Raw genomic sequence first — 18,878 nt, forward strand, 5'->3', positions numbered from 1 at the left:
GAATTGTATGTTCATCAGCCTGGTAGCACCTATTATCACAAAACTAGCTACATGGAAATAAAAATTTCCTCGGTGTTCCAATATCCTCAAGTTGGAATTTTTTTCCTTTTATAGTCCTTGCCATTGCGATCAAATGAAAAGAATTCGTATTGTTTTCACCTTCAAAACATGTCTAATCTCAGCACGTTGGGCCCATTTGATCTCTTCCTCACACATTAGTTTGGCCATTACTTCGTGCCAGCATGTTTTGCGGCAGAAAAAGGGAGCATTTCCGCTTTAGCATCTAAATCATCAACGATGGCAAGCAACCGTTTCCTCTTTTACACACCACTCAGAACTCTTAGCCCTGCCTCATAGCAATTTTATGAGGTGACTGATTTTAAAATGCCACCTCCCAACATTAGTGTCTCCTCTGATCTTCTTACACCATTCTTAAGCCACCATGTCAGTAAAACCTCCCCGTTTGAACCATGACACTTTGACAGAAAAAAGAACCCGGCCTAAGGGAGTATATATTACTACTATTTAATAGTACACTAACTTGAATGAAATCAATACGACACCTACTACTCTCATCAATGTGTAATTGGAGCTACATAATGTGTACTACTCAACACTAAGGTTACTAGTGCTACATATACTAGTGAGCAAAGTAGAGTGCCCACAGGTTACTACTCCATGTACTTCGTCCAGGTCATTGCTCACACCATATTGCATAGCACTGGACTCTCTTGCATATCTATAGTGAAGAAAGATGGGGATTTAGCTTTGATGCTGATCGGAGTAGAAGATGGTAGATTATGAATGGATGGCACCAGGAAACATATGTTTAGGACGCATGAACCATGTTGAGGACATTTCCTTGTTGTCGTTGCTTTTTGACCATCCACATCACTGATCGAGTGCATGTGTTTAGCTACTTTTCATTTCTTTTCCTTTTTCGCCCTGATGAAATGATATCTGGATGGTGTCCACATGTAAGCATCATGCTAGCTCACTACTTGTAGGCACGAAACAAGGAAATGTGCTAACGACCCTTCCTTGTAGCCGTGGAACTTTGTAATTCTAAATGATTGTCCTACTCAAATGATTCTCACGGGGAAGGAAGGTTTCTCTTTATCATCATGTGATCTATTGGGTCATGGAAAGCCCCATTTCATATTTTTACTATACAATTCTGTAATCTTGCAGGCTTAAATCTTTTTGTTGTAGCCTTGCCGTAAATTATCAGAGTGCTACTATTTGCAAAGATTTTGAAAATAATTTTGAGTATCTAGCAAATCACAGTCACTGATGATGAACAACATATATATCCTTGATACAAATTGCAAGAGTGATAATACAATTACCCTTATTTTGTTATTGAATTGGCTACTACACTAGTAACAATCAGCAGTACCAAATAAGTTACAATAGACAACATAACATACATGTGTGGAAGTATAGTCAAAACTATTACAATAAAATTGGTAATGAATGGTGTCCTGATGTAAGCATCCCAAACTACTAGCCAAAAACTTTGTAACTCTGAAGTGTTTGAATTACTGGTATGAATTTCGCCCTGATGGAAAGCCCAGCCAAAACCATCAGCGAAGAAAGAAAACGGGATCAGCGAAGAAAGAAAACGGGATCTGCAGGATATGCTCTAAGGCCACACCGCATGGAAGCAGAATTTCAAAGCACAACACTCAAATGCAAAAGGATTCGGACAACAGTACTTCCAACTAATCCCTGCATAAAACGCAAATGGTTCGTGCGATATTTTAGAAAGGGTAGGAGTGCCCTGCTTTGATGTTTCCAGAAAAGAAAAATCTTTTGCAAGCATGATGCACTGCCGCGTGGCATCTCTGTTCTGCAACAATCAACACTTAAACAGCGTGATCGTTTAGTATTTCGTTTCCTGAATAGATCATAACAGCTGCAACTTTAGTGCTGCACGGAAGTTGTAACACAGTATTGCAACTTCTAACTGAAGATAGTTTAGATCCAATCGTGTGAACCGAAGTCTAGCACATCGATGAAGCCTGGCTTGCAAGCTTGCCGCCCTGCTCCTTTGGTATTCCACAGCCAAGATATGTAGTTTATTCTGGACCCACTGTGTTGCCAGTACAAAGGGCACAAATGTTTCTTCTCTGCACTCTTGCCTCAAGGAATCCAGTGATGCAGCTTAACGAGCATATATCACTTCAATGGTTTTTGGACGTAGCTCACATAGCCTTTAACTGGATAAGTAGGTTGGCTACAAAACAGATATCAACACAGTCAGCCCACGCTGGATAAGGTGGTTTTGTAAAACCAGAAAAACATGGACTTTTACTTTGTTCTGGCATGCATATCAGAGAATTAGTTCCCAGTTTCTCACCCTGGCTGCTAAATCTGGATCTGCCAGGCTAACATATACGATTACTGGGAGTAACAGTAATCATCTAAATAATACGTCAACCCTGGCTGCTAAATCATACCTTGAACACTGAACTCAGTTAATCTTTCAAGCTTGGTATGAGTGGCATAGTATGGTTCTTAGTATCACACCATGTTGACTTATTATTTGGATGAGTAAACGGAATTTCCATAGCAAGAAAAAACAGATCATAACTTAGTAGTTAAATCCTCCTAGTCAAGCAACCTTGAGTGCTCACCTTACTGTGCTGTGTACCAACCAAAGAACGAGGCCATGGCATGATGTAGGGATAGGAAGCCCCATGAATGATACGACCAAGGTTGTTCAGCACCGCTGTTTCCATGCAGAAGGATAGTAGCCAGCGAGTTGAATGATGATGCTGCCACCTCCCACAATAAGCAGACAAGTACACAAAGCCACCGATGATCGCCTTGACACTCACTTCAATTCTTTTAACATCATCTCTGAAATCACGCCGAACAATCCCAAGTATCTCCTGCAACGGAAGCGACTTGTCCTGCATCCATCTCTCGACACCATTGTCATCATCGGCTCTCCATGTCCAAACAACGAGCGCGGATTTGGAATTCAGTTCTACATTAGGTGCGAAGACCACACAAAGCCTTCCATCCTTGGTCTCGCCGGCCGTCAACATTTCATTAACTCTGCTGCTCGGCGGCATATCCATCCGAGAGAATTGCATCGTAGCTGTGTTAAGCACACGGGCATCTGTTGGCATTCCAATGGTCCAATAGATGCGACCATTCACCAGCTTAACACGCTGAGGCCAGAGCCCGTCGATGTCTGTCCATGGGAAGACCTGCCACTTCTTGGTGTCCGATGATAAGACGTCAGCACGCGCCCCGCATTCGCCATGCCATACGCAGACGACACGGTACGGTGACCGGTAGTCTTCTTCTGCGGCAAGGATGTGGTAATCAAAATGCAAGCCCTCGCAGTCGTCCCCGTGGGGCGGCAGGGGAAAGAGGTCCATGGTCCGCCTGAGCGGGTTGTAGACGGCCACCTGCCGGGTGCTCCAGTTGTCGAGAACAACGAACCCGTCGCGGCAGGCGCCGATTGACCACTCAAAGACGGCATCCTCGTCGTCTTCATCTTCAGAGACGGAGACAACATCCTCGTCGTCGTCTTCAGAGACGGGGACAGGGATGGAGTCGGCTTCCTCGTCTTCGGGGACAGGGACGGGAACAGAGACGCCATCGTCTTCGGGGTTGGGGACGGGGACGGAGACGGCATCCTTCTTGTCGTCTTCGGGGACGGGGCCGGGGCCGGCATCCTCTTTGTCGTCGTCCTCGGAGACGGGGAGGTGGGTGAGGAAGAAATCGGCGCCGCGGACGGCGGCCGCGGTGTCCGGATCGGAGCGGCGGAGGAGAGGCACGAAGGTAGGACTTACGGTGTCTTGGATGCCGAGAAAGAGGCCCAGGAGCGGGGGTGGGTGGAGCGCGCGGAACTGGCGGCGGAAAGCGTGGGACGAACTGACGGCGTCGAGGAAGGCGCGGCAGCTGAGGGCGGCGCGGACGAGGCTCGGGAGGGAGGGGAGGCGGAGGAAGATCTCGCGCAGGGTGTCGTCGTCGAGGGTGGTTATCGTGGTTGGGTGGAGCTGCGAGGGTTTCTTCGCCGGCGACGGCGGCGGCGACGCCATGGCGCACAGGATTGAGATTTGAGAAGCTATTGACTGCTTTGATTTGATGAGGAAGAATACCACGATGATCCTGGTTTGAGACTACCATCCAGTTCTCCATAAAAGATGCTTCTGATGCTTTCCTAGCCATTGGATGGACTAACTAAAAATATAGAGAGAACGAGAGACGCAGATACGTGGATTGATGTCTAGTCCTTGATCCAGCACATTGCAATGTTACGTGGGCAAGGGTAGGAAGTTTGATTCACAAGAACGATGCAGAGGGTGCCATGCAAATCACACTAACCGAAAGGTTTGCACATTGCATGAAGTGGGCCATGTTCACTACTCCCTCCGTTCTAAGTCTTTTTAAAGATTTCACTACAAACTACATACGGATGTATATTGATATATTTTAGAGTGTATAGTGCAATCTCTAAAAAGATATATTTAGGGACGGAGGGAGTACATTCAGTTTGGTTGGTTATCCGAAGATTAAGTTTTCTTGTTCACTACACTCAGCTAGATCGCAGATATCTATCGCCGGCTGTGAAGGAGGTTACATCCTCACTGGTGGCAGAAAATTTGCACATCGACTAAGCGAGCGCTAGATTATAAGCAGCTCCTTGTTGCAGAGCTGTCGATAGGCACTTTTGGAAGTGCGAACTCCGAAGAATTAATCTATCATCAAACACTTCACGATATCAGTCCAAGACCAAAAAGCGGGAAATCACAATACCAGAGCTCAATGAAACCATCATTTGACCAATCCAAAATTCAGACCGACGCGCGACCTGGGTTTAGATTATACTTCAGCAATCTTTGTACCATGGCATAAGAGAACCAGCGACCATCACTTCATGCACAACTAAATTTATGTTGCAACAAAGCTATGCACAACCAAAAGATTAATAAAGTCTACACTTCTGCTGATGGCGAATTATATATCCCGTAATATTATAAGTGCAGTGTGTCATTCTTGGCTTCAGGGATCTCCCATCGCCACCCACGCCCGCCGCATTTCTTCGGCAGCATGTATTGTGCCCACTGGGGGGATCTTGTACTTGTCAAATGCGCCTTCTTCATCAAGGCCCTAGACATCAAGCAAGGAAGTCGAATCTATTAATCAATAGACATCTGGGGATTACAAATACCATACAACACAGGTATATATATTCCCTTACCCTCAACATGAGTCTTATCCTAACCTCCTCAGCTGCAGCTGCATCCAACTATACACAACACACAGTTAGCAATGGAACAACGAGGGACAGAAGAAACATTAAAACGCTAGTATACCATGGAATAATAAGTTAATCAATCATACGTCATCGTCATCGCCTCCAGGGTATGCCATCGGAGGCAAGCTCTGTACCCCAAATCGTGTTCCACGAGGCGATTTAGGTGCCCCATATGGCAAAAATGCATCCTTCACGTGGCCATAAGCAAATAGAAAAACCTGGTTCGGGTGCTTCATATGCTCGCCGCTTCCATTATTTTGACAACCATGGCAGGTACCTTGCAATGAAAAACGAAAAGACATTTAATAGGTAAAAACACCGTGTGTACATGAACTAGTTTGAGTTTGAGATATTAAGAACTTCATTCAAGGTAAGAGTATATTTTATTTACCACTGTCAGTAGGTTGAAGCATGAGTAAACAGTTGGGCACCAACTGCTCATGCTCTCCCTTAATAGATGTGAGTTCAGCAAAAAAGAGCTTGGCCACGCCATGGTCAACTCCATGTGCCATTGCAGTGAAATTGATGTGATAGTACAAACTAAGGACGTCACCCTCGCAAATTGCTTGGCAGCGCATGACTTCTTTGAGTTGATATGCAAAATCCTAAAGTGAGAAGCATAAACCCGGTCAGAAGTAATGATTAGATAAGACAGTGTTAGAAGGGAGGGATATATAGAGGGGTAACCCCCACAAGATTGTGATCATCATTATACTTGTCTACCAGAGCTTGAGCCAACTGGTGTGTCCAATCACGGAATATATCCATTGGATGGGATTTAGAAGCCACCTTCCTACTGCCGTCAGGCCAGTAAAGAAGACGTTGTACACCCATCTCCACAAGAGAAGGCCCAGGCTTAAACCTAGTTTAGAACAGAGCATTTTATATGATTAGTAGACATTTAATTTCTCAGAAACGGACTGGTGGGCAATCTAGAGCTTAAGTTGAGAGCCTTACATTTTTGGGTGCTGGCGGTCATGAAGATAGCGATCAATAGCATTGTGAGTTTCTTGGAGGCTCTGAAACAGCCCACCCACATGAGGATTTGTATGGAAAGATCCATCCTGATGTAAAACGCGATGCCCCAGTCACAGGGTCGCACAACCCAAATGGTTTCAGGGCGACACACTGATGGCGGTGGGGCATCAGTGGTGTCATGACTCATGAGCTCCCTTTCCAATGTAGTAGTTTGGAGCAACTCCTCCTGGGACGAGACACTCGATTCTTCAAGCGTTTGCTCAGATGCGCCAGCCATATCGGACTCCTGCTGCTCTAATCTGGAGGAGTCCAATGGTCCACTGTGCAATAAATAGCCAAGTTGATTTATTAGTCTTGCTAGAAGAAAAATGCTAATTCCCTTCAAAAAAGAAGAAAAATGATAATGGATTATAGGAATCTAAAGTGAAATACAGACCTTCATCCTCAACTTTGGACTTGCCAAAAATTAAAAATTAAATGAACGACAAAGTGGGAATGGGTAGTTCTTATTTTATGCGGTATTTCTTGTGTAACAAAGTCAAACCTTATTTGAATTATCTAACAAAACATACGTCCTGTCCTTTTCGAAAAAAAACATACGTCTTGTAATTTTTTTCTATGTACTAGATTGCAACGGATAGCGGCACATCCAAACAAAAAATTGTATATATTTATACTTTAACCAAACAAAGGGAAAAAAAACTTGAAGATCCTCCAAAAACTTGTGTCTAATTCTCGATACCCAAACAACCACTTCAGATAGAAAAAAAATCAACGACATATGGTTGTTGATCCTCTCTCGTGCAGAACGCCTTTGTGCTTAAAGTTCAAACTTTCAGTGATAACAAAATAATATTTTGTTCGGTGGAAATTCAACTCACACACATATATATACCTTTGTGCATTCTACAGTTCTTTTATCATTACATTGTAAAGAGTGATAGATGATGTCCCGACGATAGCGAGACGTCTATGATGATATCCTCTATTTCAAGATTTGCCGGCTCAATCATTGAGAGGTGCCCATAGGGATAAGGTGTCCATGGGTGTGTTCATACTTCATAGCGATGAATGTATGCACATACGGGTGAAAGGGATACAACTTTTTTAGGAGATGCCCTGAGTTATACTTTGAAGGAAACGCGCTGAACCCTAGCTAACCTTAACCTCACACAACGCGTTCACGGGTCGACTTGACTACGTACAGAAGTACTCCCTCCGGTTCTTTTTAGTCTGCATATAAGGATTGTCTGAAGTTAAACTTCATAAAGTTTGACCATATTTATATGAAAAATATTAACATCTACAATGTTAAATTTATACAATATGAAAAGTAAAGTCAGGACGCATCTAACGTTGTTGATTTCACATTCTGAATGTTTATATATTTTTATAAATTTGATCAAAGTTTACGAGGTTTGACTTCAGACAAATCTTATATGCGAACTAAAAAGGACTGAAGGGAGTAACGTAAGAAGATTGATTAGAGAACATTAGGGGCATGCACACACTTACGTGTCTTGATAATTCTCCATGCTAGCTAGTCGCCGGGGTCTCTCCAGGCTAATTAGGCGGCGATCAAGGCTCCGTTGCCTTTGGATTATATTATACGTATATATAGCGAGAGGCAGAAAGGGCCAAGGATCGGTCACGAGGCTGGGAAAGATTTGGGATACGAGAGGAGAAGATTTAGATATGAGAGTTTGGGATTGGAAAGAACAACAGAGGAGAGTTGTAGCAAGTCCAAGAAGTCTACGTTTCGCTCCACACTTGGTTCCAATCCCAAATCCTCCCCGAGCCAGCAAGAGACCGGATCGGATCGGATCGCCTCTTCCCCCGCTTGCTTCAGTAAGGAGATGCGATTTTCCAATCGATTTCTGGAAGGTCCTGCTTAGTGGTGGTGGTGGCGGTGGTGGCTATGGATAGCCCTGCTGGCGGTCCGGTGGTGAGTCCGGTGGTCTGCGAGCTTGGAGGCGAGTGGAGCACTCTGCGTGGGAGGACCAACTTGTTCGGCGCTCGGGGTACCCTAGGAAATGCTCGGATTTGATGTGGCATAGGGTCTGTTTTTTTTTTAGACACAAGGACTCTAGCAGGTCGGCAACACTAACACATACAAAAACACGTCGGCAAAAATAGCAAAGTCATATAAGACCAAAGCTACTATGCCTAAGTGCGAAAAAGAAAAGAAAACCCAAAATGATCAAGACAGCGACGACAACCTACAACAATGACCTTATTGTTGGGGAACGTTGCATGGAAAACAAAAAAAATTACGCACAAGCAAGATCTGTCCATGAAGATGCATAGCAAGGAGAGGGGAGAGTGTGTCTATGTACCCTCGTAGACCGTAAGCGGAAACGTTTATTAACGTGGTTGATGTAGTCAAACTTCTTCACGATCCGATCGATCAAGTACCGAACATACAACAACTCCGCGTCCAGCACACGTTCAGCTCGGTGACATCCTCACCTTCTTGGTCCAGCAAGATGGGCGAAGTAGTAGATGAGTTACGGCAGCACGACGACGTGGTGACGATGATAGTGATGCTATCTCCGCAGGGCTTCGCCTAAGTACTACGAAAATATGACTGAGGGTGGAGAGGGGCGCCGCACACGGCTAGAATAATGTCGTGGGTGTGTGGCGCCCCCTCCCTCATGTATATATAGGTGGGAGGGAGGAGGGAGGCAGCCTAGGGCACCCCCAAGGGGGCCGGCGGCCAGCGTTGGCCCCTGTCCTGCTGCCCCCCCCCCCCCACCCCCCCCTCATCCTATGCACACGGGAGGAAGGCAGGGGGAGGTGGCGCTCCCCCTTTCCTTTCTATCATGAGGAGGGAAAGGCAGGAGGGGCCGCCCCTCTCCCTTTTTTTCCCCTAGGGCTAGCGGCCAGGGAGAGAGGCGCACCAGCCCCTTGTGGGCTGGTGTTTTCCCTCTTTGGTCTATTAAGCCCATATAACCTCCCGGGGCTTCCCGGAACCCCTTCCGGTGATCCGATGATTATTCGGTAACCCCCGAAACTCTTCCGGTGTCCAAATATTATCGTCCTATATATCGATCTTTACCTCCGGACCATTCCGGAGCTCCTCTTCATGTCCGTGATCTCACCCGGGACTCCAAACAACATTCGGTCACCAAATCATATAATTCATATAACACTATATCATCAACGAACGTTTAAGCATGCGGACCCTACAGGTTCAAGAACTATATAGACATGACCGAGACACCTCTCCGGTCAATAACCAATAGCGGAACCTGGATGTCCATGTTGGTTCCTACATATTCTACGAAGATCTTTATCGGTCAAACTATTATGACAACATACGTAATTCTCTTTGTCTATTGGTATGTTACTTGCCCGATATTCGAACGTCGGTATCTTCATACCTAGTTCCATCTCGTTACCGGCAAGTCTCTTTACTTGTTCCGTAATACATCATCTCATAACTAACTTCTTAGTCACTCTGCTTGCAAGCTTCTTCTGATGCTGTATTACTGAGAGGGCCCAGAGATACCTCTCCGATACTCAGAGTGACAGATCCCAATCTCGATCCGTGCCAACCCAACAAATACCTTCGAAGATACCTGTAGAGCATCTTTATAATCACCCAGTTACGTTGTGACATTTGATGGCACGCAAGGTATTCCTCCGGTATCCGGGAGTTGCGTGATCTCATAGTCGAAGGAATATGTATTTGATGTTAAGAAAGCAATAGCAATAAACTAAACAATCATATGCTAAGCTAATGAATGGGTCTTGTCCATCACATCATTCTTCTAATGATGTGATCCCGTTATCAAATGACAACTCATGTCTATGGTTAGGAAACCTTAACCATCTTTGATCAACGAGCTAGTCTAGTAGAGGCTCACTAGGGATACTGTATTTGTTTATTTATCCACACATGTATTTAAGTTTCTGGTCAATATAATTCTAGCATGAATAATAAACCTTTTGTCATGATTAAGGAAATATAATAATAACCATTTTATTATTGCCTCTAGGGCATATTTCCATCACTTATCCACACAAGCTATCTCAAGACCCCATAAGGACGACGAGGTTCTTCAACAGCAACATCTTCTGAAAGGGAGCAACGCTTAAGCACCAACGTCACCGAATCCAACTACCAAAGATTAGACTCTAGCTAGGTTTTCACCCTGAAAACCCAATCTGAGCATATTCAAGCAATGCCTTCAACAAGGTGACGACACAAAAAGCATCGTCATTGCCAGGTATAACCAACTTGGGCCAGACCTAGGTTTTCACCCCGGAGCTTCAAATCAGGTGCTAGCAACACCATCGAAGTCACTCATGTGTTGTTGCCACCACTTTTCCTCCATCCGAGCAGCTATATGCAATGCCACCGCTTCACAACTATAACCTTTGCGTCAAGCCATCGTTCATAGATTGCATCTCACCGTCAAAGCCAAGCACCAGATCTAAAGAAAGAAATCGTCACGAAGACCTTCCAATGGCTATCACAATCTGCAGTGGGGCTGCCATCACAGGACACCACCGCCGACTGCCACCTCGCCAAAGAGAGCCATGCCCAGTACCGTCGGCCGAAGGGCCGACATGGCCGGATTTGGATCTCAAAAGCCATATCTGTTTGTCATGGGGAAGATGACAAGGGGAGACCTCCACCCCTGGTTGCTATTTCGGCCAGATGTGGGCAAGAGGCCTGCATACATGGCCACCGGTTCCAGCCACGGTAGCAGTCGCCAGTAGGACGAAAGGAACCACCCCTGTCAGATGGGCCAGCCATCACCGAACGCCCCGGCACGAGACCCGCTGGCAGCGGTGAGGGCAGGCGTGCAAGAGCTTAGCCGCTGTGGTGGCGAGATCGAGAACTGCTCGAGCCGCCCCGAGAGGAGCAACCACCAATCGCTCACGTGGCGCTCATAGACTGATTGCAGTGATGTAGCACCTATGACATGATCTAAGCGTTTGGGTTAGGGATTAAACCTTGTCAAAAGTAGTGAGGTCTGCCATGAGGTGATCATAGGCACACGAGGTCAACAATGATGTAGCACCTAGGACATGATCTAAGCGCTTAGGTGAGCATCTCAAATAGGCTGGTTTGCACTCCTTGTAACACAAGCTATTCAAGCGATCAGTTTCAAAAGCAAATTAGTACCACTACTCCGTTTCAAGTGTGTGTGTGGCTGGAGTTTGGTTAGTCTTTCTACAAGAGAGCTAGCTAGAAAATACACCATCTGTCTCATATAATGTAAGACATTTTTTGGCATTACATTAGTGCCAAGTCTGCCACGACAAAGAGAAGCATCGGACGGCCATAGAAACATGGCGCGGTGGTTGGTGCGGCGCGGCGCGACCATGGGCATGGCACGGCGAGTCGGGTGCGGTTCGACCAGGTCCTGCTCTTTTGCAAATAAACCAGCCGAGTCCGCCTGAAAAAACACAGAGATTGCTAAACCGCCAGCATGGCACCTCCAGTGATACAACCACGCGTAATTTAAATTCAGAGATGGTCGTGGTTTCGACTGGAGCTGATATGGAGCGATGTATATCAAAATACCCACAGTTAAGTTCGAATATGAGCAACCACTAGTAGATAGATGCATGCATGCTGAAGGGTTTCAAGCGATGTGCATCAGGAGAGAAGAGAAGCCTGCTCAGGTTAAGATGATAATTGCTTCGGTGTTAGACTGTCATGCATCAAGAGGAAACGAAGGAAAATAATACTTAAGTTTTAGCAAATTTTGGAGGAAGCTTTAGAAAACCTTTTTGTTGCGATTCCTGCGAGGAAATTGTTTTGCACGTTAGTACCGTCGTCGAGATTGGTTTTCTCATGCTGGACCGTAAGGTTGGATCCCTCTATTTCGTGTACATCCGTGCGCGGGCGAGAGTTTACTGCTGCTATTGGTGGTGGAGTGTCGTGAAAGATCGGCCGCAACAACAGATTGGATCTCAGGATCGAGGTTTGGTCTACATCATCCAATCAGCATCCAAATGGGAGGAAAACACTAAATGGGATAAAATGTGGCACATGTTTGCTTAAATGGGTTATAAATTGAGAAATTTCGCTAAATAGGATAATATCTGTCACAAACGTGAAACTTGGGGGGCTAAACAGTGGAGTTAACTCGATATAAAAAGACGTCTTCCAACATGCAACAGCGCATGGATGTACATGGCACATGATATCAGTTTCCTATATGTCCTGGAAACAGAAGCTTCACAGGGTGCTCAGGTCATCCCTATGTTTCGAATGGTTACGCATCCAATTTTGATTGACGCAACTAGTTACATCTATATCTATACCAATATAAAAAGACCCAGAGGGGCAGATTCAACTGATCTCGGCCATCGAACTAAGTCAATCCAACGACTTAGACTGCTCCAATGATGAACGTGTAATTAATATCATATCAAATATTGCACTAATCACAGGATTAACACACAAATAATATCATACCTAATATCCGCGTGCAATTAATATATTGACTAAATATTAACGTGCGTAGCGCTTGCACCTTTGCTAGTTACATTAAAAGGACGGAGCTCTGGAGGTGGTGCGTGACTGAGTGTCTTCAAAGACTTGCACATCTTCGAGCTTCTCGGGCTTGAGGCAAGGAGGGATGTACGCAGTGTAAATGGCGCTCATGTTGGGCGTCTCTTTCAGCTGCTGACTTGCCACCTCGAGAGGGGTTTTGGCGAATGCAGGATAGAAGCGTGCATGGCATGTGCGGGCGAAGATTAAGCTTATCACCAGGAGTGGTGTGAGGATTGTAGAATAGTAGAATTTTTTCAGGCTGATGATACCAATCATGGTAGCCTGATAGATCATGAGAGCTGCAATGATCCTTGTGTGCATGTGTGGCCACATTCGCCCGTTGCTCTCATAACTCGGAACATAAACTCTCAAAACCTGCATTTAGCAACAAGGAGGAACGTAAGGTAATTAAGTCACTTCTGAAATCTGTTCTCTTCAAGAAGCCATGCATGCCTATTTGCAAAAAAAAAAAAAAAAAAAAAAAAAAAAAAAAAAAACATGCCCAGGTTGGTCAGTCCAGCTGTTCGACATGCATGCATACATTGAAGTAATTATAAAATCTCGCTCACCTGGTTTTTTGCTATAAGCCAACCCAGAGCAAAGTAAGCAACACCGAATGGCAAAATCAAAGGCGTGATGACGGAGTAGCACAGCACAATTGTCACGATGAGCATGTCGTTGGGAACCCTGGTGTTATACCTCAGGTTTCCTGGAACCCATGCCGCTCTCACCTCGTCCTCTGTCTTGCATATGTACTTCCTTTTCAGGTGGAAAATGATGAGAGGGACCAAACGAGAGAGCTCAAGCCCATAACCAACAAAGCATCTGTCGAAAACAACAATCAATCGGTATATTCTACGGCTGGGTGAAATTCAGAAATGTGTACGTATACTGGACTGGGACTGGAAGAAGCTCAGGACAGCAACTTAAAGTGCATAAATGAGCGAGACACAGTCATCAATTACCTGAGTGCAACGAACGTGAAGAAGAAAGTTGCAGTTCCGGGAAGCCTGGTGGCAAGCGTCATAAAAATCCCAGTAGGGTTCTTGATAACTTTTTCCAAAGCGCTGAACAATGAGGAACCAATTGCGTAGCCAATGAAGACATTGAAGACGATGAAGTAGAAATATTTTCCCGATGCCGCCCTCACCACATGGCTCTGTGAAGGAATCCCTTCGGACTTTGACAGGAACACAAGAAGAGTTGGCAGCACGGCGAGGAAAACAATAAGCGCGATCTGCGGCAGGTAAGCCTGTAAGACCGTCTTAACAAACGGCTGGTCCACAACCACCTTCAGAAAGGGCAGCTTCTCCCTCAGTTTTTCAAGCGTTGTAACGGCAGAGATGGCAGTGATGGGAATCATGTAGAAGGCAACGGTAACGAAGACAATGAGATAGACCACCGTCTGTCTGGTGTGCCTGTCATATATTTTCCTTGGAAGATTGGCCCATATTACCTCACGTGGTTCAGGAGCTTCTGTAACAGTCCATTCATCAAACATCTGGGCATGGAGAGTCTGAGATGCTGAGGCCGCAGCAGCTCTACTATTGAAGAAGACGAAGGCAGCCCGTTGCTGTTTCTCACTGAGGGCGCTCTTCCGTTCATCCTCTAGTTTGGGCAGCAATTCCTTTATCTGTTCATTACAATACTCAATCGTGTCGACCTTTTTACCGATAAGGCCACGGAATCCCGTCTTATGAGTAGGCCTCGTGCCCTCAGGTCTGTTTGCTGTTTTTGATTCTGCATAGACAGCTTCAGCATGAGCAATTTTGTGTTTGTGACCTTCAATCTCTTGGAAAATTTTATCAACCTGCATATATACGGTAATTATTATTATTATTATTATTATCTTGTATTGGCAGGAAATAAGACACATGTCACGAATAATAAACAACTCCCCTAAAGAAAAGAAAACTTGTGAGTTACAGTACCTTGGTGATGTCTGTCACAACCATTGCTTTGTAGAATGTGTCAGGATGAAGTGCTCGGAAATACGAGTCCACCGAGTCCTTTATAGTTTGATTAGGAGGTGGAATGGGAACATCTCTCACCAACATGGCAAACTCCTGTGGTTTAACCTCTGATGTTGATCTTGCAGCTGCTCTCAGATTCGAAACATGCTTGTAGGATCTCCATAGTATGAAATAGGTGACAAAGGAGACCCAATAGACTGCTGATATGAATGCCCACAGCCTCATACTTCGGTCCTGGAGAAAATATCAAGAAGTACACTGCTGAGTTTGGTTGTGACGTATCAAGGACAGGTCATTAGGCTCAAATAAGAGGATTACTTACTTCAATATTGGCCAATGACAATATTTCGAAATGTGTGACGTTGGACGGCATTCTGCCAGTAGAATCCTCCAGGGCATTATCAGTTCCAGCAATTGGCAACAGAACTGGAAGCAACACAATCCCGGCAAAAGCAAGGATTGCAAACACTGGAACACAAGAGAATAAAAGATCTGATAATTGGTGAAAAATGTGCATGCTATATATCTTTAATTCGAGCAACTACTCTGCATGATATACTAGTTATATCTACCTACCTATATTTGACCGAAAACGCATGCATCCTAGCCTTTTCAACGGCCTTTTTGCACTACAGACTAAGCAATTTAATAGGTTAAATTTCATATTTCCAGCAATCCTCCATGCATGATACTCGTTTTTGGCTGGTTCGAGGTGCGTGCTCGCATGGCTGGTTTGAGGTGCTGGTTGTGGATAGGGAAGGAAAGCTTGACGAGCGAGAGAACGGAGAGAAGCTGGTGCTGGCTCCTCGGGCGCAGATACTTGCACCCGTCGGCGGCCGTACTTGTGGCAACGCCGGCAGCAGACGTGGAGTACGGGCCGGAGGCCGCACGGTGGTGCTCTCTGGCCGAAAAGAATAGAGAAAGAAACGAATGGACCGGAAGAAACGAGAAAAGGACACAAGGTTTCGTCCGGAAGAGAAAAGGTGATTGGGAAGAAGGGATAAGGCAGTTGGACGTGGGCCCCCAAGTTCCATGCAGCACGCGCGCGAGCGGGTGGCCGATTTTAATCGTTTCCTTAAAAGTAAACTGATACTACTCCTTAAATTGGTACATAAAGGTAAAACAAGCTGCCCAGTCTTTATGTCGGTACTCCCTCCGTTCCTAAATATAAATATAAGTCTGTGTAGAGATTTCATTACGGACTACATAAGAAGCAAAATGAATAAATCTACACTCTCAAATGCATCTATATACATCCGTATGTAGTTTATAATGAAATCTCTACAAAGACTTATATTTAAGAACGGAGGGAGTACATGAAAATAAAACAATCAAACATGAAACTTCCTTTCTAGTACAAAACCACATCATTTTTTTAGAAATTACTGTATATTCCCTCCGTTCATGTTCACAAGTATAAGATGTTTCAACTCTTTCTTGATTTGGATGTGTAGGCGTATTTTAGTGTGTTTGTTCAATCATTTCAGTCAGTATATACTCCATATTTCATCGAGAAAGGGCCTCGCGTCTCTCGTCATGTTGGTTTCTTGGGAGATTTGGAACGAGCGGAATGTCAGAGTATTTAGGATGGTGTCCTCCATGCCAAATGTAATCACGTCTAGAATCAAGGCGGAGGTCAGACTTTGGGGGTTGGCAGGGGCCAAACGTCTGAGTTCTTTTATGCCGCGAGAGTAGGCTTATCTGTTTCGGGGCGTCTATGGCTGTCGGTCATGTAATTCAAAACTATTCTTAATTAATGAGATGAGACAAATCTTTTGCCTCCGTTTCGAAAAAAATATTTCATCGAGAACATCTTATATTTGTGAACAGAGTGAGTACATATTTGTTTAGAGCAGAATACAGCATGCTTGAAACCAGTTTACGACAGCAGATTCATCATAAAAATCGCAGTCGACAACAGCAGGACTAAATTTTATATTTTGTGCATGAACTCCTAATTGGCGAAGCACAAAAAGAAAACATGGAAACGCAAAACAGATTTTGTAAGTAGTAAACAAATCAACCTAGTAGGAACTAGAAACCAAACAAGCAACTCAACAAAAGCATGGTTAAACAAATGAAGTGAAGAGCGTGGTTTGCTTGGCCGTACTGGACGAGAGGAAGACGAGGTAGACGGCGGCGTCGACTCCGCCGGCGGCGACGACGTCGGGCTCGGACGCCGTGAACGCCTGGCGGATCCAGCCCACCGGGCTGCGCGTGCCCCGCCCGCGCCCATCCCACGGGTCGAGGCCCCGCAGCAGCAAGCTCGGGTAGTACACCGTCGCGTTCCCCGGCCGCCGCGACAGCCACGTGAACACCAGGACCAGCACCACGAAGACGGCCAAGGACGTCAGAATCGACGTCACGAACGACGGGATGTCCATCTCGCCGCCGCCGCCGCTCCTCCGGGAGGATTGTGAGGGGGTTAGTGGTGGAGGGTAGTAATGGGTGGAAAGGGGTGAGCATTGGATGCTTTGGTGTGCCCTGGCGTGGACGCGTGGTGGGGACTGGGGAGTTCATGACTCATGCGCTGTGGAGGTTGCCGACCACCCTGCTTCAAGAAAAGTAAAAGGAGGTTGCCGACTTCCCTTCAACAAAATGTCTGAAATGCCCCTTGCCTCGGTGTCTGTTCTAACTTTGTCTCTGTCCCTTTTTTCCTCTTTTGTTTCTGAATGATTCGAATCGTCTCGCTTTTAGTCCCTCCATCCGGGTCCAGGACCGCTCGTATTTAGGGTCAAACTTTAATCGTAAATTTAATTAATAGGATATAAATTATATGTCATAAAAATATATATGGTACAAACCCTCTTTCAAATATAAATCCAATGATATTGTTTTTATGCCGTATAAATCATATTTTGTTAGCTATACAGGTGGTCAAAATTTGACTTAAAATACAAAAGGGGCTAATAAGTACGGACGGGGTAGTATCCCTTTGATGGATTGACGAGCTATGAGGCTTATAAGCAGGATTGAGATCAGGTGACATGCCTTCAGGCAGTCAGGCTGTAACATGCGGTTGTACATCTACAATCCAAACAAGATCCAACGCCTCGCAATGGCCCAAGTGAAAAAACGGTTCAGACTTTGCTTTTTCTGTCATTCGACAGTAGCTGGGGCAAACAACAGCAATCGTGGAGGTCAACAGTCCTGTGCGTTGTACCAATATGTATATATTCATGTTCAAGAAAAGTATGATTTTTGTCTCTCAAGTTCCTCAAAATTACAGACTTGGTCCCTTAAAAAAATTGGTAGACATTTGGTCCTTAAAGTCTCAAAATCGGATAAGTTTCGTCTAAAACCAGATTTTGACCACGTTGACCGGCTTTGACAGATGAAATGTAAATTAAAAAAACAGCAAAAAAATTTAAAAAAACTATAATTTTGTGTCAACCAAGATGATTGGGTGTGAAAGGGAAATTTTGTGTGGTGTTTCGACATTCGTGAAGCTCGTGGCAAAAAAACAATTTTTGGCTAAAAAAACCAAAATTTACTTTTTTGTTAGAGATCCTTGGAAGTTATTTGACCACAAAAATTTACATGCACCTCGCGCACCCAAGAACTTTGGTTCTCATATAATTCCATATTTTTTTGGAATTTATTTGCTATTTTTTTTTTTGAATTTACTGTTCATCAGTCAATCTAGTCAACATGGTCAAATCCTGTCAAACCTGGTCAACGTGGTCAAAATCTGGTTTTGAATGAAACTTATCCGGTTTTGAGGTCTGAAGGACCAAATGTCTATCAAAAAAATTTGGAGGACCAAGTCTATACTTTTTGGGACTTGAGGGACAAAAAACATAATTTTCTCAAAAACAAAAACGGATTTGGATATATTTTTTATTATTTCTGGTATTCGTTGTACTATCATAATCGACGATGAATAGATTGAAAGTTTTACCACAAAAAAGTCTGTAAATGTATGTGGTTCTAGTACTTGTGTTGCATTTTACATCATTTGGAGCAGGTTATGTAATTTTTTTACATCTGTTAAAGGTGCGTTTTAGGGCCTCACGGGTGTAAAAATTAATTATTTTTGCATCTACAATTTTCTATTGAAGATGCTCTTACATACAAGCACGTAGTATCAGCAAAGATAGCATGAGTACAAGTCTTTACTAGTTCGTAC

The 18,878-nt window shown here is 44.6% G+C and overlaps 3 protein-coding genes across 3 annotated transcripts; all 3 read right to left on the reverse strand.

Moving 5' to 3' along the window:
• Positions 1–1,397: 1,397 nt before the first annotated feature.
• On the reverse strand, positions 1,398–4,324 carry LOC147977724 (uncharacterized). The gene is made up of 2 exons (XM_087516426.1): positions 2,640–4,324; positions 1,398–2,239 (listed from the first exon to the last, which is right to left on the reverse strand). The coding sequence occupies exons 1-2, from the start codon at positions 4,059–4,061 to the stop codon at positions 2,219–2,221; spliced, it is 1,443 nt and encodes a 480-aa protein (XP_087372552.1). The 5' UTR covers positions 4,062–4,324; the 3' UTR covers positions 1,398–2,218.
• A 701-nt stretch (positions 4,325–5,025) lies between these two features.
• On the reverse strand, positions 5,026–6,536 carry LOC147977725 (uncharacterized). The gene is made up of 7 exons (XM_087514516.1): positions 6,411–6,536; positions 6,239–6,345; positions 5,969–6,143; positions 5,673–5,886; positions 5,416–5,558; positions 5,225–5,272; positions 5,026–5,133 (listed from the first exon to the last, which is right to left on the reverse strand). The coding sequence occupies exons 1-7, from the start codon at positions 6,534–6,536 to the stop codon at positions 5,026–5,028; spliced, it is 921 nt and encodes a 306-aa protein (XP_087370642.1).
• A 6,090-nt stretch (positions 6,537–12,626) lies between these two features.
• LOC125542328 (CSC1-like protein ERD4) lies at positions 12,627–17,273 on the reverse strand. The gene is made up of 6 exons (XM_048705314.2): positions 16,860–17,273; positions 15,072–15,217; positions 14,708–14,983; positions 13,742–14,586; positions 13,346–13,601; positions 12,627–13,151 (listed from the first exon to the last, which is right to left on the reverse strand). Exons 1-6 carry the CDS (start codon positions 17,131–17,133, stop codon positions 12,771–12,773), a joined length of 2,178 nt encoding a protein of 725 aa, XP_048561271.2. The 5' UTR covers positions 17,134–17,273; the 3' UTR covers positions 12,627–12,770.
• Positions 17,274–18,878: the final 1,605 nt, after the last annotated feature.

Source organism: Triticum urartu, chromosome 3A (genome assembly GCF_056163025.1).
Source record: "Triticum urartu cultivar PI428250 chromosome 3A, HENAU_Tu73, whole genome shotgun sequence".
In the NCBI taxonomy this organism is placed as follows: Eukaryota; Viridiplantae; Streptophyta; class Magnoliopsida; order Poales; family Poaceae; genus Triticum; species Triticum urartu.